Source organism: Oncorhynchus mykiss, chromosome 18 (assembly GCF_013265735.2).
Source record: "Oncorhynchus mykiss isolate Arlee chromosome 18, USDA_OmykA_1.1, whole genome shotgun sequence".
NCBI lineage: Eukaryota > Metazoa > Chordata > Actinopteri > Salmoniformes > Salmonidae > Oncorhynchus > Oncorhynchus mykiss.
The window spans coordinates 66,798,282-66,819,694 of record NC_048582.1 but is presented as its reverse complement, the minus strand read 5'-3'; the positions used below and the strand labels follow the sequence as shown (position 1 = coordinate 66,819,694).

General features: G+C 42.3%; 1 protein-coding gene across 2 annotated transcripts; it reads left to right on the top strand.

The window, feature by feature from the left end:
- The first annotated feature begins 9,202 nt into the window (after positions 1-9,202).
- LOC110496725 (neurensin-1) lies at positions 9,203-16,825 on the top strand. 2 transcript variants are annotated; one of them, XM_021572763.2, is made up of 4 exons: positions 9,203-9,463; positions 15,305-15,384; positions 15,472-15,633; positions 15,998-16,825. In XM_021572763.2, exons 2-4 carry the CDS (start codon positions 15,319-15,321, stop codon positions 16,412-16,414), a joined length of 645 nt encoding a protein of 214 aa, XP_021428438.2. In that variant the 5' UTR covers positions 9,203-9,463; positions 15,305-15,318; the 3' UTR covers positions 16,415-16,825. The 2 variants fall into 2 exon arrangements, with proteins under 2 accessions (XP_021428438.2, XP_021428437.2); XM_021572762.2 differs by lacking the exon at positions 9,203-9,463 and adding an exon at positions 9,522-9,727.
- The last annotated feature ends 4,588 nt before the right edge of the window (positions 16,826-21,413 follow it).

Genomic DNA, 21,413 nt, shown 5'->3' with positions numbered 1-21,413 from the left:
GTGAACTGAACTCCTCATGTTACGCCAGGGAGCAGTGGGGGGATGGAGTGTGTGTGTGTGTGTGTGTGTGAGAGAGAGAGAGAGAGAGAGAGAGAGAGAGAGAGAGAGAGAGAGAGAGAGAGAGAGAGAGAGAGAGAGAGAGAGAGAGAGACAGAGAGCACATCAGGAAAAAGCTCTTTCTCTGTGACAACTCCTCCATCCTGAGTGAGTCTGATCTCACCTCTTCAAACTGTCCTGTAGACGAGGATAGTCTCCCGTCCCCCGTCCCCCCCGTCCCCCGTCCCCACCATCCCCCCGTCCCCCCGTCCCCCGTCCCCCAGCACTGAACACACCCAGGTCCCACAACTGCTCCTCCATCAATGAGAGGGATAAATTCACAGAGCTGCAGAAAGACATGGTGCTCAGAGAGCTCGTCCACAAACTCCAGACAGAACAAACCCACAAAACTGACCAGCACAACAACAACAACTTCCACTTTCACCAACGCACAAGTTGTTATCTCCACCCTGCTACCTTGCCACCATACAGCTGGTGAATGTAAGCATATTCTGCGAGACTGTGCCTCAATCCCTAATCTCTACCTGGCCCACCACTCCACCCTGGACTTGAACAGCCTGTGGTATAGGGCTCTGAGGGATTCTAGAACGACATGATGATTCTGCTCTCTCTACAAGGCAGCAATCCCAACCTTTGCCAGGACCCTGAAGGACGTCACCCCTCCCAGACCTGCAAGACCCCCTACTGAAGGACCTGCACCGAGAGAACCCATGCCAGGAGGACCTACACCCAGACCACAGCATCACCAGCCACACCCAACCAGCTAAGACCACCCCAAGCAAACCCTGGCCACACCCTTTATAGACCTCCCCATTCTAGATATATGCCCTATCTGCCCACCCCATGCCCCCCGCACCTGTGGCAAGGGCCTCAACATGACAGCAGGACATATGCCCAGGCCGTGAGCAGAGCAACAGGCCCAACCCCCACTATTACCCCCCCCCCCCCCCCCCCCCCCCCCCAGCACCATCCATGCAGTACTGGTTTGCGCGCGTGACTTTGTGTGCTCTTCGTTCTTTTTCCTTTCTATTGAATACGCTATTGTCCGGTTGAAATATTATCGATTATTTAGATAATTGACAACCTTAACATTAATTCTAAACATCGTTTGTCATGTTTCGACGAACTTTACCGGTACTTTTAGGATGTATTCGTCTGCATGTTTGGACTACCTTTGAGCCAGTGGATTACTGAACAAAACGTGCCAACAAAACTGAGTTTTTGGGATATAAAAGAGGGATTTTATCGAACAAAATGACATTTTATTGTGTAGCTGGGACCCTTTGGATTGCCAACAGAGGAAGATCTTCAAAGGTAAGTGATTTATTTTATCGCTATTTCTTACTTTCCTCTACTTGGTTGGGAAATGTTTCTATGCTTTTGTATGCGGGGCGCTGTCCTCAGACAATCGCATGGTATGCTTTCGCCATTAAGTCTTTTAGAAATCTGAAAAAACAGCTGGATTATCAAGAAGTTCATCTTTTAACCTATGTATAACACTTTTATTTTCATGGATGTTTATTATTACTATTATTGTAATATCGACAACAGTATGTTGTCGAGGTGGGACGCTAGCGTCCCAATGAGCCCAAAGAAGATAAAGGAGATGGCCCCACTGGTTGCCCTCTAGGTTACAGAGCGCTGGTAGTCCCATCCACCAAACTACTAGGTGTGAACAGGGAAGAGACTCAGGGGGTATGCTAATTCGGTACAGAGAAGACCTAACCCACTCTATTAAATTAGTCAAAACAGGAACATTTTACATCTGGCTAGAAATTAATAAGGAAATCATCACAACTGAAAAAAATAGAGGGGGAGATGAACAATTTCCAGGCCCAGGGACATGTACTAGTCTGTGGCGACCTAAATACCAGAACTGGACAAGAACCTGACACCCGCAGCACACAGGGGACAAACACCTACCTGGAGGTGACAGCATTCCTTCCCCCATATGCCCCCCTAGACACAACTACGACAACATAACCAACAAAAATGGGTCACAACTACTGCAGCTCTGTCAGACGCTGGGTCTGTACATAGTCAACGGTAGGCTTCGAGGGGACTCTTACGGTAGGTACACCTACAGCTCATCCCTTGGCAGTAGTACTGTAGATTACTTTATCACTGACCTCAACCCAGAGTCTCTCAGAGTGTTCACAGTCAGTCCACTGACACCCCTTTCAGTTTACAGCAAAATCACAGTCTACTTGAACAGAGCAATAATCAACCATGAGGCATCAAATACAAAGAAACTGAATAATATTAAGAAATGCTATAGCTGGAAGGAAAGTAGTGTGGAAATCTTCCAAAAAACAATTAGACAACAACAAATTCAATCCTAGACAATTAGACAATTTCCTGGACAAAATGCTTCACTGTAATAGTGAACGTGTAAACTTAGCAGTATAAAACCTAAAAAGTACAGTACCACAAATTTGGACACACCTACTCGTTCCTGTCACATTGGCATGAATGATTCGGGAGACAGGAGCAGGAGTGCGTAATAGTTTTTTTTTAAGCTCTGTTAAGGGAAGAAAACCAAACAAACACATAACAAAACACAGGATAGAAACGCAAAACAAAGAGCGAGGAGTACCTCGAATAAATAACGCACGCACAATGATTAACCCACGGGACGAGACCCATAATCATCTGCGCAATCCTCAATGGAACGAAAGCCAAAACACAGAGAGTTAATCACATGCACCAGCGGACATTGTAACAATAATGGACAGCCCAATGGAAACAAAAGGGCACACTTATACAAGTACTAATCAGTGGAAATAGGGAAGAGGTGTGCGTAATGAAAGTTCCGGAGGGATCCGTGACAGTTCCAGGGTTTTTCTTTATTTTTACTATTTTTTACATTGAGGAATAATGGTGAAGACATCAAAACTATGAAATAACACATATGGAATCACGTAGTAACCCAAAAAGAGTTAAACAAATAAAAATATATTTGAGATTCTTCAAAGTAGCCACTCTTTAACTTGATGACAGCTTTGCACACGCTTGGCTTTCTCTCAACCAGCTTCATGAGTAAGTCACCTGGAATACATTTCAATTAACAGGTGTGCCTTGTTAAAATGTGTGGAATTTCTTTCCTTGTTAATGCATTTGAGCTAATCAGTTGTGTTGTGACGAGGTAGGCGGGTATACAGAAGATAACCCTATTTGGGAAACGACCAAGTCCATATTATGGCAAGAACAGTTCAAATGAGCAAAGAGAAACAGCAGTCCATCATTACTTTAAGACACAAATGTCAATCTATCTGGGAAAATTTCAAGAACTTTGAAAGTTTCTTCAAGTGGAGTCACAAAAACCATCAAGCACTATGATGAAACTGGCTCTCATGAGGACCTGCCACAGGAAAGTGAGGACCAGAGTTACCTCTGCTGCAGAGGATTTACCAATTTACCAAGTTACCAATCTCAGAAATTGCAGCCCAAATAAATGGTTCACAGAGCTCAACTAACAGACACATCTCAACATCAACTGTTCAGAGGAGACTGCGTGAATCAGGCCTTCATTGTCAAATTGCTGCAAAGAAACCACTACTGAAGGACACCAATAAAAAGAAAAGACTTGCTTGGGCCAAGAAACACGAGCAATGGACATCAGACCGGTGTAAATCTGTCCTTTGGTCTGATGAGTCCAAATGTGAGATTTCTGATTCCAACCGCCGTGTCTTTATGAGACACAGAGTATGTGAACGGATGATCTCCGCATGTCTGGTTCCCATCTTGAAGCACGGAGGAGGATGTGTGATGGTGTTGGGGTGCTGTGCTGTTGACACTGTCTGTATTTTATTTAGAATTTAAGGCACACTTAACCAGCATAGCTACCACAGCATTCTGCAGCAATTCGCCATCCAATTTGGTTCACGCTTAGTGGGACTATCATTTGTCTTTCAACAGGACAATGACCCAACACACCTCCAGGCTGTGTAAGGGCTATTTGACCAAGAAAGAGAGTGATGGAGTGCTTCATCAGATGACCTGGCCTCCACAAACACCCGACATCAAAACCAATTGAGATGGTCTGGAATGAGTTGTTTCGCAGAGTGAAGGAAAAGCAGCCATCATGTGCTCAGCTTATGTGGGAACTACGTCGAGACTGTTGGAAAAACATTCCAGGTGAAGCTGGTTGAGAGAATGCCAAGAGTGTGCAAAGCTGTCATCAAGGCAAAGGGTGGCTACTTTCAAGTATCTCAAATCTAAAATATATTTTGATTTGTTTAACATTTTTTGGGTTACCACATGATTCCATATTTGTTATTTCATAGTTATGATGTCTTCACTATTATTGTACAATGTAGAAAATAGTAAAAATACAGAAAAACCCTTGAATGAGTAAGTGTGTCCAAGCTTTTGACAGGTACTGTATATTTGACCTCTCAGCTTCCCTATCAAATCTAAACATTTCAAGCAGACAACCTAAGAAAATTAACAACAACGACAAATGGTTTGATGAAGAATACAAAAACCTAAGAAATAAAATGGGGAAATCTATCCAACCTAAAACATAGAGACCCAGAAAACCTGAGTCTACGCCTTCACTATGGTGAATCATTAAAACAATAGAGAAATACACTACGGTGAAAGAAGGAGCAGCACATTTGAAATCAGCTCAATGTAACTGAAGAATCCACAGAATCTAATCACTTCTGGAAAAATTGGAAAACAAACAACAACACAGAGTTATCTATCCAAAACAAAGATGTATGGATAAACCACTTCTCCAATATTTGTGTCTCTGTAACAACGACCAAACAGCAAAAACGTATACATGATAAAATATAAATCTTAGAATCACTTATTAAAGACTTCCTGAACCCACTGGATTCTCCAATTACATTGAACGAAAGGAAGGACAAAATACAAACCCTCCAAAAACCCTCCACAAACCCTCCAACCCAGAAAGGCCTGTGGGGTTGATTGTATCCTAAATGAAATGATAAAATATACAGACCACACATTCCAAATGACTATACTTAAACTCTTTAACATTATCCTCAGCTCTACAATATTCCCCAATATTTGGAACCAAGGACTGATCACCCCAATCCACAAAAGTGGAGACAAATTTGACCCCAATAACTACCGTGGGATATGCGTCAACACCAACCTTGGGAAAAGTCAAAGGCAAAGTCTTCTCATGCTTTATTGATTTCAAAAACGCTTTCGACTCAATTTGGCATGAGGGTCTGCTATACAAATTCATGGAAAGTAGTGTTAGGGGAAAAACATACGACATTATAAAATCCATGTACACAAACAACAAGTGTGCAGTTAAAATTGGCAAAAAACACACATTTCTTTCCACAGGGTCAGGGGGTGAGACAGGGATGCAGCTTAAGCCCCACCCTCTTCAACATATATATCAACGAATTGGCGAGGGCACTAGAACAGTCTGCAGCACCTGGCCTCACCCTACTAGAATCTGAAGTCAAATGTCTACTGTTTGCTAATGATCTGATGCTTCTATCCCTAACCAAGAAGGGCCTACAGCAACACCTAGATCTTCTGCACAGATTATATCAGTCACGGGCCCTGACAGCAAATATCAGTGAGACAAAAATAATGGTGTTCCAAAAAAGGTCCAGTTGACAGAACCACAAATACAAATTCCATCTAGACATCGTTGCCCTAGAGCTCACAAAAAAACGATACATACCTCGGCCTAAACATCAGCACCACAGGTAACTTCCGCAAAGCCGTGAACGATCTGAGAGACAAGGCAGGAAGGTCCTTCTATGCCCTCAAAAGGAACATAAAATTTGACAAACCAATTAGGATTTGGCTAAAAATACTAGAATCAGATTTAGAACCCATTGCCCTGTGAGGTCTGGGGTCCGCTCACCAACCTGGAATTCTCAAAATGGGGACAAGCACCCCAAAATTGTCAGATATCTCCAAAAAGAGATGTGCGTGTGGAGTCAGGCGCAGGAGAAAGCAAGTTTCCGAAAAGGGGCGTTTAATAAACAAGGTCCAAAGAACAGGAAAAACAGGACTAACACAGTAGCCTCAAACCACCTGTACAACAGAACCTAAAAACGCAACCCAGAACTGAACGACAGCAAACGAAACAACCCCACACAAAACCCAGAAGAAATGGCGAGATTTAAATACCCCAACTAATTATCCAAAATAGAACACAGGTGACACATAAGACAGACACAACCAAATGAAAGGAAAAAAGGATCGGTGGAAGCTATTAGACCGGCGCCGACGAGCGCCGAGCACCGCCTGAACAGGGAGAGGAGCCACCTTCGGTGGAAGCTATTAGACCGGCGCCGACGAGCGCCGAGCACCGCCTGAACAGGGAGAGGAGCCACCTTCGGTGGAAGCTATTAGACTGGCGACGCCGAGCACCGCCTGAACAGGGACAGGAGCCACCTTCAGTGGAAGCTATTAGACTGGCGACGACGAGCGGCGCCTGAACAGGGAGAGGAGCCACCTTCGGTGGAAGCTATTAGACTGGCGACGACAGGCGCCGAGCACCGCCCGAACATGGAGAGGAGCCACCTTCGGCGGAAGTCGTGACATAAATATCCTCTGTGTAAAACACCAAATAATGCCTGCAGAGTAGAATTAGGCCGAGACCCGCTAATGATCAAAATACAGAAAAGAGACATTAAATTCTACAACCACCTAAAAGGAAACAATTCCCAAACCTTCCATAACAAAGCCATCACCTACAGAGAAATTAAACTGGAGAAGAGTCCCCTAAGAAAGCTGGTCCTGGGGCTCTGTTCACAATCACAAACACACCCCACAGAGCCCCAGGACAGCAACACAATTAGACCCAACCAAATCACGAAAAAACTAAAAGATAATTACTTGACACATTGGAAAGAATTTACAAAAACCTAGAATGCTATTTGGCCCTAAACAGAGAGTACACATTGGCAGAATACCTGATCACTGTGACTGACCCAAACTTAAGGAAAGCTTTGACTATGTACAGACTCAGTGAGCATAGCCTTGCTATTGAGAAAGGCCACCGTAGGCAGACATGGCTCTCAAGAGAAGACAGGCTATGTGCTCACTGCCCACAAAATGAGGTGGAAACTGAGCTGCACTTTCTAACCTCCAGCCAAATGTATGACCATATTAGAGATGCATATTTCCTTCAGATTACACAGATCTACCAAGAATTCGAAAAACAAATCCAATTTTGATAAACTCCCATATCTACTGGGTGAAATTCCACAGTGTGACATCACAGCAGCAAGATTTGTGACCTGTTGCCACGAGAAAAGCGCAACCAGTGAAGAACAAACACCATTGTAAATACAGCCTATGTGTACTTTAACTATTTGCACATCGTTACAACACTGTATATATAGACGTGGTATGACATTGGAAATGTTGTTTACTTTTGGAACTTTTGTGAGTTTAATGTTTACTGTTAATCTGCTATTTTATTATTATCTATTTCACTTGCTTTGGCAATGTTTCCCATGCCAATAAAGCCCTTAAATTGAATTTAAATTGATTTGAGAGAGAGAGAGTGAGGAGAGAGAGCAGGGGGGAGAAGAGAAAGAGAGAGAAACTGTAATGATAGTGGTTCTGCCTCGGTAGCTTCTTCCTTCCATAATGACGTAATGGATTAACTCTGCAGTCCCTACACAGAGCCTCAGTGGTTGGCCTGTCTGTGTGGGGTGATTGGTGACAGCCACTGTCTGTAGAAAATACACACCCAGAGCAGCAGGCCATAATATGGTCATATAACAGGAGACTTTATCCAGAGTGTTGAGAGAGAGAGAGAGAGAGAGAGAGAGAGAGAGAGAGAGAGAGAGAGAGAGATGTGAGGGAGAGAGAGAGGGAGATGTGAGGGAGAGAGAGAGGGAGAGAGAGAGAGAGGGAGAGAGAGAGAGAGAGAGAGAGAGAGAGATGTGAGGGAGAGAGAGAGAGAGAGAGATGTGAGGGAGAGAGAGAGAGAGATGTGAGGGAGATGTGTTGCGTCCCCTTGGTGACATACTCACTGACAATGTTCATTACTAAAATCAATACTAGGAGTACACTGTGTTCCCTCTGTAAATATCCTACTATCTGATAGGAGTACACTGTGTTGCCTCTGTAAATATCCTGCTATCTGATAGGAGTACACTGTGTTCCCTCTGTAAATATCCTACTATCTGATATAGGTACACTGTGTTCCCTCTGTAAATATCCTACTATCTGATATGGGTACACTGTGTTCCCTCTGTAAATATCCTACTATCTGATATGGGTACACTGTGTTCACTACCAGTGGGATCAGATGGTCTTGAGTCACAACGATTTTAAAGGTGCTTCACCTAGGATTTTTTATTCTACACTGTTTCTCAATTTCAGTTTACGTGAGAAAACAACTTTAGATTTTAGTCCATCAGCTTCAAAGCTGTAAAAACAATATTTGTTGTTACTGAAAAGATGTTTCACAGCAATTTAGATGGTACAATGGTTTCACTACACTATTCAGTGCTCGTTTTCTCACAAAAAAAGCTGAAATTGAACACGCCCACAAAGTCAGAACAGCTTTCTCAGTTCGACAACAGATGTCGCTCAGGCAGGGGAAATCAATAGGCGAGCATCACAGCCAATCACAACACTGTGAGTGAAACACTCATCATTCCACTATTAGAGGCAGATATACAGTATTAGCGACATTTTCTGAAATTACAATGCAAAAATTCAAAATAATCCTATGTGTAGCACCTTGAAAACTCATTAGTACAGTTGTGATCAAGACCAATAATCAACTGAATAAACAGTTAGATAAAGAAATAAATAAAAATGTGTTTGGCTTGGCATGACAATGAAGAGTTGAATTTGTTGAATGCAGAAACAATCCGGTAACCAAGATTCCCTTATTCTCCTTTTATTTCGTTTCCCTAAAGGAGGGTCTATATCCCAACCGGCACCCTATTCCGTAGTGCACTACGTAGGGAATATACTGTCATTTGGGAAGCAAAGGTGATGTTTTGTTGTTGTTTTCCTGCGGGACGTGTTGTGTCACTGGTTTAGGATATTACATACCGTATGAATTATACATGGCCAGGACCAAATTAAATATGTACATAACCCACATAATCAGGATGTGACTCGGTGTGCGTGAGAGAGTTTGTGTTCGACTTCACTCCCCATCACATCTTATTACCCATTGCATCGGACGTGTTGAATTACAGAACTGAATAGCCGACGGAAACGAATGTGTAGAAACCTGCCCCTCCAAAATAGTACGTTATTCACTCTGTGGTCAGTAGACTTGTCTCTACACTTGACGGTTTGGAGTTGGATATTCGATACAGCCTGTGGAACTCAACTCCTCTTTGTAATTTGATTTCCACGAAACCATCACTGCCCAACACCATGTGCTACAGGCACGGTCACTGAAAGGCACTGCCGGAGTGTCGAGGTAAGTTTTAGGAGGAAATCTCATTATAGGCTATTGAAGGAAACAGATCAATTGAAGAAATAGGCAGCGTGTAGCCATGGTTGTTGGTAACTAGTGACAACCGGGTTCCTCTGATAACAAATGTGTTGGAGCTGTGCACCTGCGCACAGGCTCTTTATTGCAAATTGAGTGTTGATGTCAAGTGTAGATTCACTGGTTCTGAGAGCTCGTTCTGCAATGGGACTCGAGTAAGACCGTGGCGCGGAAGCGAGCACTCCGGACAAGGTAAGATTAGAAAATGAGCCTAAACACGTTCATGTTCACGTTCATGCTAATAAAATACATGTTTTGCAAAGAGTTTCTCTGGAGTTGTGAAAACGGCATTTTGTAGCACGTAATTGGACAATGAGGATTGGGGGAAAGAGTTGAGACACTACATTATCTTCTGTCTATCTACATTATCTTCTGTCTACCTACATTATCTTCTGTCTACCTACATTATCTTCTGTCTACCTACATTATATTCTGTCTACCTACATTATCTTCTGTCTACCTACATTATCTTCTGTCTACCTACATTATCTTCTGTCTACCTACATTATCTTCTGTCTACCTACATCATCTTCTGTCTACCCACATTATCTTCTGTCTACCTACATTATCTTCTGTCTACCTACATTATCTTCTGTCTACCTACATTATCTTCTGTCTACCTACATTATCTTCTGTCTACCTACATTATCTTCTGTCTACCTACATTATCTTCTGTCTACCTACATCATCTTCTGTCTACCCACATTATCTTCTGTCTACCTACATTATCTTCTGTCTACCTACATTATCTTCTGTCTACCTACATTATCTTCTGTCTACCTACATTATCTCCTGTCTACCGCTGTGGGGAGAGTTCGGTCTGTTTTCAGCACCGCAATCGAAAACTAATTCACTGCTGCAAAATCGATCAATTTACCGACATTTAGTCTTGCCGTCTTTAATCTGAACAAACAATGTGGAAAAAAGAAGCTGAGGAATTAGCTGACGAGAACCAGTCGGGTATCTAAATGTGATACATTTAATATGTTGTGTCGCACGTCTCTCTCTATTCTTGACACATCATGCACCCTCAGCTCAGTGATAATAATAGATAAGCTAGTTATTTGACAGTGTTGCACACAGCGCATCTTGTCAAGTGTTATGAGTAAGTCTCTAGTGTAGCCATTTCTGTTCTCACTAAAGCTATTCAAGTAACAAGACAATAGCTCCTTATAGACGCAGGGTGTGTGTGTGTGTGTGTGCGTGTGAGTGACTCATCCGTGGGTGGCTATCAACCCCTGGGCCTTGGCGTCATGGCATCATCCTACACAGACAGAGCTCTATCCTTCTAACGTTGCTTGATGAAACTGAGGCGAAGGAGACACCCAGGGAATACTGAAGCAACAGGGCCCCGTTTCACAAAACACTTCTAATGCAAAAACTTAGGAAGCTTCTTTAAGAAAAACAATAAGAAGTTCATAAGATAATTAGTAGGTGCAACTCCCCAACAATATGATTAAGATTTCATGTTTTTCTTATGAACTTTTGAAATATCTTTCCTGCAGTAAAATGACCAAAACTCTAGTGGCCTCATGGGTGGAATGTTTTTAATATTTTTAATACTTTTATAATGAATAAATGTTATTAAAAGAAAACTGCCAAAACTCTGGTGTTTCTGTTGTCAAACAGTTTTATTATAAACTCAAAAACAAAAAAAGAAACGTCCTCACTGTCAACTGGGTTTTATTTTCAGCAAGCTGAACATGTGTAAATATTTGTATGAACATAAGATTCACCAACTGAGACATAAACTGAACAAGTTCCACAGACATGTGACTAACAGAAATGGAATAATGTGTCCCTGAACAAAGGGGAGGGTCAAAATCAAAAGTGACAGTCAGTATCTGGTGTGGCCACCAGCTGCATTAAGTACTGCAGTGCATCTCCTCCTCATGGACTGCACCAGATTTGCCAGTTTTTGTTGTGAGATGTTACCCCAGTCTTCCACCAAGGCACCTGCAAGTTCCTGGACATTTCTGGGGGGGAATGGCCCAAGCCCTCACCCTCCGATCCAACAGGTTTCAGATGTGCTCAATGGGATTGAGATCCAGGCTCTTCGCTGGCCATGGCAGAGCACTGACATTCCTGTCTTGCAGGAAATCACTCCAGAACGAGCAATATAGCAGGTGGCATTGTCATGCTGGAGGGTCATGTAAGGATGAGCCTGCAAGAAGGGTACTACATGAGGGAGGAGGATGTCTTCCCTGTAACGCACAGCATTGAGATTGCCTGAAATGACAACAAGCTCAGTCCGATGATGCTGTGACACACCGCCCCAGACCATGACGGACCCTCCTCCTCCAAGTCGATCCCGCTCCAGAGTACAGGCCTCGGTGTAACGCTCATTCCTTCGACGATAAACGCGAATCCGACTATCACCCCATGTGAGACAAATCTGCAACTTGTCAGTGAAGAGCACTTTTTGCCAGTCCTGTCTGGTCCAGCGACAGTGGGTTTGTGCCCGTAGGCGACGTTGTTGCCGGTGATGTCTGGTGAGGACCTGCTTTACAACAGGCCTACAAGCCCTCAGTACAGCCTCTCTCAGCTTATTGCGGACAGTCTGAGCACTGATGGAGAGATTGTGCATTCCTGGTGTAACTCCGGCAGATGTTGTTGCCATCCTGTACCTGTCCCGCAGGTGTGATGTTCGGATGTACCGATCCTGTGCAGGTGTTGTTACACATGGTCTGCCACTGCGAGGACGATCAGCTGTCAGTTCTGTCTCCCTGTAGCGCTGTCTTAGGCGTCTCACTGTACGGACATTGCAATGTATGACCCTGGCCACATCTGCAGTCGTCATGTCTCCTTGCAGCATGCCTAAGGCACATTCATGCAGATGAGCAGGGACCCTGGGAATCTTTGTTTTAGTTTTTTTCAGAGTCAGTAGAAAGGCCTCTTTAGTGTCCTAAGTTTTCATAACTGTGACCTTAATTGCCTACCGTCTGTAAGCTGTTAGTGTCTTAACGACCGTTCCACAGGTGCATGTTCATTATTTGTTTATGGTTCATTGAACAAGCATGGGAAACAGTGTTTAAACCCTTTACAATGAAGATCTGTGAAGTTATTGGGATTTTTACTAATTATGTTTGAAAGACAGGCTCCTGAAAAAGGGATGTTTCTTTTTTTGCTGAGTTTATTTCAGTCTCCTTTGATGTGTAGTACCAGTCAAAAGTTTGGACACACCTACTCATTCTAGGGTTTTCCTTTATTTTTACTCTTTTCTACATTGTAGAATAATAGTGAAGACATCAAAACTATGAAATAACACATATGGAATCATGTAGTAACCAACATTTTTAAACAAATCAAAATATATTTGAGATTCTTCAAAGTAGCCACCCTTTGCCTTGATGATTGCCAAGTGTTTGCAAAGCTTTTTCTCAACCAGCTTCATGAGGTAGTCACCTGGAATGATTTTCCAACAGTCTTGAAGGAGTTACCACATATGCTGTGCACTTGTTGGCTGCTTTTCCTTCACTCTGCAGTCCAACTCATCCCAAACCATCTCAATTGGTTTGACATTAGCTTCCGTTTCCGTAACAGACATTTGCTTCCGTTTCTACACCCCAGATCACAAGCAAACACAGTTGACTTTCATAGCAGCCACATACAAACAGCATGGTCACTTTGCTCGTTAATTTCTTCTCATATCTATGTGCTCTCCTCCTCTCACCTTTTCCCTTCACTTGTGGGCTTCAGTGCACAACACATCAGCAGTCTGTGACCAGCCAAAATAACCTTTCCAAGACAAACCTTCATATCATAACCACTAACCGCTACACACAGCCTACATCGTTGTCACCATATTAATTAACGTCATAGTCAACATAGCTACTAGAACTAACGCGTTAGTAAACAGCAGTTTAGCAGTTACATCGTTGGGCCTCGGTGGCAAGAAATTAATAAAACCAAAAGCTTACTTGGAAGCGTTCCAGTGTTGGATAGCGATAGCCAGCTAGCTAACATAGCATCCCTCTCTGTTGGATAGCCATAGCCAGCTAGCTAACATAGCATCCCTCTCTGTTGGATAGCCATAGCCCGCTAGCTAACATAGCATCCCTCTCTGTTGGATAGCCATAGCCAGCTCGCTAACATAGCATCCCTCTCTGTTGGATAGCCATAGCCCGCTAGCTTACATAGCATCCCTCTCTGTTGGATAGCCATAGCCAGCTAGCTAACATAGCATTCCTCTCTGTTGGATAGCCATAGCCCGCTAGCTAACATAGCATCCCTCTCTGTTGGATAGCCATAGCCAGCTAGCTAACATAGCATCCCTCTCTGTTGGATAGCCATAGCCCGCTAGCTAACATAGCATCCCTCTCTGTTTGAGCCAGGTGTTTGAGTAGGCTAAACTAGCTAGCTGCATTCGCTAGCTAATTAAGTGAAAGCGAATGTTTTTTTTAAAAATACAACAAAATATAGCTAACTCTCTCTCAATTCAATTCAAGGGGCTTTATTTTTTATTCTCTCTCTCTCTCTCTATCTTGCTTCTCCATTTTGGAAGAATTTAATTTGGTCAACTATTGTCTTTCTCTTTCTTTGAGTCAACTACTCCCCACATTTTGTGCACTGCAGTGCTAGCTAGCTGTAGCTTATGCTTTCAGTACTAGATTAATTCTCTGTTCCTTTGATTGGGTGCACAACATGTCAGTTCATGCTGCAAGAGCTCTGATAGGTTGGAGGACGTCCTCCGGAAGTTGTCATTATTTGGTGTTTAAGTCTATGGAAGGGGGTGAGAACCATGAGCCTCCTAGGTTTTGTATTGAAGTCAATGTACCCAGAGGAGGACGGAAACTATCTGTCCTTCGGCTACACCATGGTGCTACCCTACAGAGTGCGGCTGAGGCTACTGTAGACCTTCATTGCGTAACAGTGTGTTTTAATCAATTATTTGGTGACGTGAATATATTTAGTATAGTTTTATCTAAAAATGATAACTTTCACTATTTTTCTGAAATTCACTGAGGAGGATGGTTCTCCCCTTCTTCCTCTGAGGAGGCTTCACTGGTAGTCTACAGTCTAAAGTAGGAGACAAGGAGACAGTTGCTGTTGGTTGTCTACAGTCAGTTAATGATTTATATATACACTAGATTATTGATAAGGGGCGCTGTGCTTAAGCCACCCACTGCGCCTCCATCTTGTCACTCCTACACTATTTTGGTAGTTATAGAAATACCTTTATATTAATGTCTACATTAGTTTTCGCCAGATGTATTCTTCTACAGACACCTTAATGCATACTTTATCATTATATTATGTGAGCTAAACATAAATAAATAAATTGTTTTTAAAAATCATTAAAGTATATATTTTTTTGATTACTAATGTTACTGTTCCCACTATAATAAAAAATATTATACTTAAATATGTGTAATTTTGTCTTTGATACAATGAATTGAAATACTGTAGAATTTCATTCATTCCTATGGAGGACTTCTTCTACTGGGGAGAGCCAATATGGCCAACCAGTGGCTTCAAAGTCTCTCAATGGCCAATACATAGCATCAGCAATCTCGGGTTTACATATTATTGTATTTTACAGTCTAAAGCAGGAGACGAGACAGTTTGATGTACGTCTGTAGGCCTTGGAAACAGTTAGGGAAAGTCAACCACAATTGAGAGTGTGTGTGTCCTCATGTCTCTGTGTGTGTGTGTGTGTGTGTGTGTGTGTGTGTGTGTGTGTGTGTGTGTGTGTGTGTGTGTGTGTGTGTGTGTGTGTGTGTGTGTGTGTGTGTGTGTGTGTGTGTGCGTGCCTGTGTGTCTCTCCAGGTGTATGAGGTGTGATGGCGTCGTGCTCTGAGGCCTGTAACTCAGGGTCTGGATGTGGGGCAGGGTCCTCAGGCTGTGAGGTGAGATCTTACTAATCTGCTTTCTTAGTTTGAACATTTATACACTGGTATTTATTATTTGGTTCCCTCTATGGTTCCCTCCCACAGGTAGGTTCTAGCTGTGCCTGTCTGCAGTTTGGGGTGCGTTCCTACCTGCACCATTTCTATGAGGGGTGCAGCACTGCATCAGGGTGGGAGAGAGACCCTGAGGGAGTGGGGGACGTCCAGACCTTGAGATCGCCCCTGAGGTGGAGCTCAGCACTCTGGAAGGTAGACAACTAATGCACTGTCAATGACTGACCTTATCTCTCTCTCTCCCTCTGTCTCTCTCTCTATGTCTCTCTCTCTATGTCTCCCTCTCTATGTCTGTCTGTCTGTCTGTCTGTCTGTCTGTCTGTCTGTCTGTCTGTCTGTCTGTCTCTCTCTCTCTCTCTGTCTCTCTATGTCTCTACCCTCTTTCTCTACCTCATCTGGTCACTCTCTGTCTCCCTATCTTCCTTTCCGGTCCCTTCGTAACTCACTCACTTTTATCTCTCTCTCTCTCTACTCCCTCTCTATCTCTCTCTCTCTCTACTCCCTCTCTCTCTCTCTCTCTCTCTCTCTCTCCCTCTCTCTCTCTCTCTCTCTCTCTCAGGTCTCTCTGGCCCTTGGTCTCCTGATGGTGACCTCTGGTCTGGTCAGTCTGTCCGTGGGTTACTCCGGCCCCACCAGGATCGAGTCCTTCGGGGAGGGGGACCTCCTCTTCATAGACACCCAGGCTGTCAGTTTTAACAGGGGTCTGCATCACTGCGTGGCGGCCGGGATCGGTCTCACCTGCCTGGGAACGGGTCTGACCGTGGCGGGCCTCCTTTTCTGGTCCTTCTCCAGGAGCCGATTGAAAGAGAGGCTATATCGGAGAGAGATAGAGAAGAAGGGAGGGATAGAGGGGGGGGCACAGGGAGGAGGACAGGGGGAGATGGGGACGGCTGTTATGAAGGCCCCTGGAGCAGGGGAGGGGAAGGTGCCTGCCACCCTGACCAAAGTGGAAACGGTCCAGCCATCAGGAAGATAATCCCCATAGGTTTTAAAAGGTCTTTATGTGGTGCACATGTGTCCTCTTTTAAAATGAGCTGAATTTAGTCAAATCGCACATGTTGAAAAGTCTATAAGCTATATAAATAATGGTCACATGTTGAAAAGTCTATAAGCTATTTGAATGGTGGTCTTGATAAGGAGTGATTTGGTACAACTCTCATACATTTGTTCTTTGGATTTACGCATCAATGATTTTTGCATTGTGTTCCACCTCACTGTTGTAAAATATAAGAAATGGACTTTTCTCATGTCATTTTAGAACAATTTGGGAGACCAATTTTACTCAATTCCATAGCACTTTTTCTCCTAAGATGAATTGTGTGTTGGGTAAAGCAATCCGTGTGGAATTGAATACATACAATGCATACATGAAAATACTGTATATATATACATATATATATATATATATATATATATATATATATATATATATATATATATATATATATATATATACATATATATATATATATATATATATATATATATATATATATATATATATATGTATACAGTGGGGCAAAAAATTATTTAGTCAGCCACCAATTGAGCAAGTTCTCCCACTTAAAAAGATGAGAGAGGCCTGTAATTTTCATCATAGATACACTTCAACTATGACAGACAAAATGAGAGAAAAAAATCCAGAAAATCACATTGTAGGATTTTTAATGAATTTATTTGCAAATTATGGTGGAAAATAAGTATTTGGTCAATAACAAAAGTTTATCTCAATACTTTGTTATATACCCTTTGTTGGCAATGATAGAGGTCAAACGTCACAAGGTTTTCACACACTGTTGCTGGTATTTTGGCCCATTCCTCCATGCAGATCTCCTCTAGAGCAGTGATGTTTTGGGGCTGTTGCTGGGCAACATGGACTTTCAACTCCCTCCAAAGATTTTCTATGGGGTTGAGATCTGGAGACTGGCTAGGCCACTCCAGGACCCTGAAATGCTTCTTACGAAGCCACTCCTTCGTTGCCAGGGCGGTGTGTTTGGGATCATTGTCATGAAAGACCCAGCCACATTTCATCTTCAATGCCCTTGCTGATGGAAGGAGGTTTTCACTCAAAATCTCACGATACATGGCCCCATTCATTCTTTCCTTTACACGGATCAGTCGTCCTGGTCCCTTTGCAGAAAAACAGCCCCAAAGCATTATCTTTTTAAGTGGGAGAACTTGCACAATTGGTGGCTGACTAAATACTTTTTTGCCCCACTGTATATATATATATATATATTACTGTATTATCACATGATTTACAGTGGGTGTGTTTACTCACATGTGTAAACACTCCGGCCTCATTGAGCATTACACCCATTACCTGTACTCCTGTACTCACGCACCGAACCAACAACCTTCTCTCTAATTGGTCAATTTATTCCAAGCTCTTATTGGCCATCAATGCATGTCCATGTCCATCAATGCACTGACGTGAACGCATGAACAAGTAGAAGCAATGTAGGGGAAAGCGTACTGGGAACTTGCTTACACTTGTCCAATTCTTTATCGATGTAGTGTAGATGAAGGGAAGGAGAGGAGGAAAGGAAACAGCTGAAGACCATTGAGATACAGCCTGTGTGAAGTGTCTTAAGTTCAACTGTCGTGAGGAACCTTATTAACATTTCAAACGATCATGATGTTGAGTGAAGTGAATAGGTGTAGTATAGTATACCTGTATAGTATAGCTGCATAGTATACATGTATGGTATATACCTGTATAGTATATACCTGCATAGTATCTACCTGTATAGTATAGCTGCATAGTATACATGTATGGTATATACCTGTATAGTATACCTGCATAGTATATACCTGTATAGTATATACATGCATAGTATCTACCTGTATAGTATAGCTGCATAGTATACATGTATGGTATATACCTGTATAGTATACCTGTATGGTACATACCTGTATAGTATATACCTGCATGTTATACCTGCATAGTACATACCTGTATAGTATATACCTGTATAGGATACATGTATGGTATATACCTGCATAGTATATACCTGTATTGTATACCTTTATGGTATATACCTGTATAGTTTATACCTGCATTGTATATACCTGTATAGTATAGCTGCATAGTATACATGTATGGTATATACCTGTATAGTATACCTGCATAGTATATACCTGTATAGTATATACATGCATAGTATATACCTGTATGGTATATACCTGCATATGATATACCTGTATGGTATATACCTGTATAGTATACCTGTATAGTATACCTGTATCATATATACCTGCATAGTATATACCTGTATAGTATATACATGCATAGTATATACCTGTATGGTATATACCTGTATAGTATACCTGTATAGTATACCTGTATCATATATACCTGCATAGTATATACCTGTATAGTATACCTGTATGGTATATACCTGTATAGTATACATGTATGGTACATACCTGTATAGTATATACCTGCATATTATACCTGCATAGTACATACCTGTATAGTATATACCTGTATAGGATACATGTATGGTATATACCTGCATAGTATATACCTGTATTGTATACCTGTATGGTATATACCTGTATAGTATATACATGCATAGTATATACCTGTATAGTATACCTGTATAGTATACCTGTATGGTATATACCTGCATAGTATATTCCTGTATAGTATACCTGTATAGTATATACCTGTATAGTATATACCTGTGTGGTATACTATAGTATATACCTGTATAGTATATACCTGTGTAGTATATACCTGTATAGTATATACCTGTATGGTATACCTGTATAGTATATACCTGTATGGTATACCTGTATTGTATATACCTGTATAGTATATACCTGTATAGTATACCTGTATAGTATATACCTGTGTGGTATACCTGTATAGTATATACCTGTATAGTATATACCTGTATAGTATATACCTGTATGGTATACCTGTATAGTATACCTGTATAGTATATACCTGTGTGGTGTACCTGTATAGTATATACCTGTATAGTATATACCTGTATAGTATGCCTGTATAGTATATACCTGTATGGTATACCTGTATAGTATATACCTGTATAGGATACATGTATGGTATATGTGGTATACTATAGTATATACCTGTATAGTATACCTGTATAGTATATACCTGTGTGGTATACTATAGTATATACCTGTATGGTATACCTGTATAGTATATACCTGTGTGGTATACTATAGTATATACCTGTATGGTATACCTGTATAGTATATACCTGTGTGGTATACTATAGTATATACCTGTATGGTATACCTGTATAGTATATACCTGTGTGGTATACTATAGTATATACCTGTATGGTATACCTGTATAGTATATACCTGTGTGGTATACTATAGTATATACCTGTATGGTATACCTGTATAGTATATACCTGTGTGGTATACCTTTATGTGAGAATTGGAGTGGAGCAAACGGTTGTCTGCTGAATAAACCCCTGATCTGCAAACTCTACCTGGAGTTGAATTACTGATGTTCTACTGACTACTGACTCAGGTCTCGACGTTTAACACTTGTCCGGGACAAGTAAAAAACATTTAGGATAAGACTGCATATCGCAATGTCAAACACTTTCTGAGATCAGAATCGGATCAGAGATGCCAACATTGGAATAATACATAAATAACGCAGCAAGGTGTAGGAAATGTGCAGTTTGGCTACAGCCTTGTGTCCAAACCAATGCTGACATGAGGGAGACGCCAGGAAATGTAGCATAACTTAAATGAATCTTTGAATTACATACAGTACCAGTCGAAAGTTTGGACACGCTTATTCATTCCATGGTTTATTTTAATTTTCCTATAATAGTGGAGACATCAGAACTATGAAATAACACATATGGAATCATGTAGCAACCAAAAAAGTGTTAAACAAATCAAAATATATTCTTCAAAAGTTAAATTCCACAAATGAAAAGTTAATTTGTGATATTTCTTTCCTTCTTAATGCGTTTGAGCCAATCAGTTGTGTTGTGACAAGGTAGGGATGGTATACAGAAGATAGCCCTATTTGGTAAAAGACCAAGTCCATATTATGGCAAGAACAGCTCAAATAAGCAAAGAGAGACGACAGTCCATCATTACTTTAAGTCATGGTCAGTCAATCTGGAAAATGTCCTTCTTTCTCATGGCACAAACTATCAAGGCACAAGGCGAGACCTAGATGCAGACACAGGAGGCAGATGGTTGGAGTTTTACAATGTTTATTCATCCAAAAAGGGGCAGGCAAGAGAATGGTCGTGGACAGGTGAAAGGTAAAAACCAGCTCAGAGTCCAATAGGTACCGAAGGGCAGGCAGATTCAAGGTCAGGGCAGGCAGATTCAAGGTCAGGGCAGGCAGGATGAACAGGCAGGCAGATTCAAGGTCAGGGCAGGCAGGATGAACAGGCAGGCAGGATGAACAGGCAGGCAGATTCAAGGTCAGGGCAGGCAGGATGAACAGGCAGGCAGATTCAAGGTCAGGGCAGGCAGGATGAACAGGCAGGCAGATTCAAGGTCAGGGCAGGCAGGATGAACAGGCAGGCAGATTCAAGGTCAGGGCAGGCAGGATGAACAGGCAGGCAGGATGAACAGGCAGGCAGATTCAAGGTCAGGGCAGGCAGGATGAACAGGCAGGCAGGATGATCAGGCAGGCAGGATGAACAGGCAGAAAGGATGATCAGGCAGGCAGGATGAACAGGCAGGCAGGATGAACAGGCAGGCAGGATGATCAGGCAGGCAGGATGATCAGGCAGGCAGGATGATCAGGCAGGCAGGATGAACAGGCAGGCAGGATGATCAGGCAGGCAGGATGAACAGGCAGGCAGGATGATCAGGCAGGCAGGATGATCAGGCAGGCAGGATGAACAGGCAGGCAGGATGAACAGGCAGGCAGGATGATCAGGCAGGCAGGATGAACAGGCAGGCAGGATGAACAGGCAGGCAGGATGAACAGGCAGGAGGGAAAGTAGTCCAGA

Bases quoted from the DNA above. Each gene is read 5' to 3' on its own strand.
- LOC110496725 (XM_021572763.2), top strand. From the start codon at position 15,319: ATGGCGTCGTGCTCTGAGGCCTGTAACTCAGGGTCTGGATGTGGGGCA. The intron at 15,385-15,471 runs GTGAGATCTTAC...TCCCTCCCACAG, and splicing joins CAGGGTCCTCAGGCTGTGAG to GTAGGTTCTAGCTGTGCCTG. The intron at 15,634-15,997 runs GTAGACAACTAA...TCTCTCTCTCAG, and splicing joins GGAGCTCAGCACTCTGGAAG to GTCTCTCTGGCCCTTGGTCT.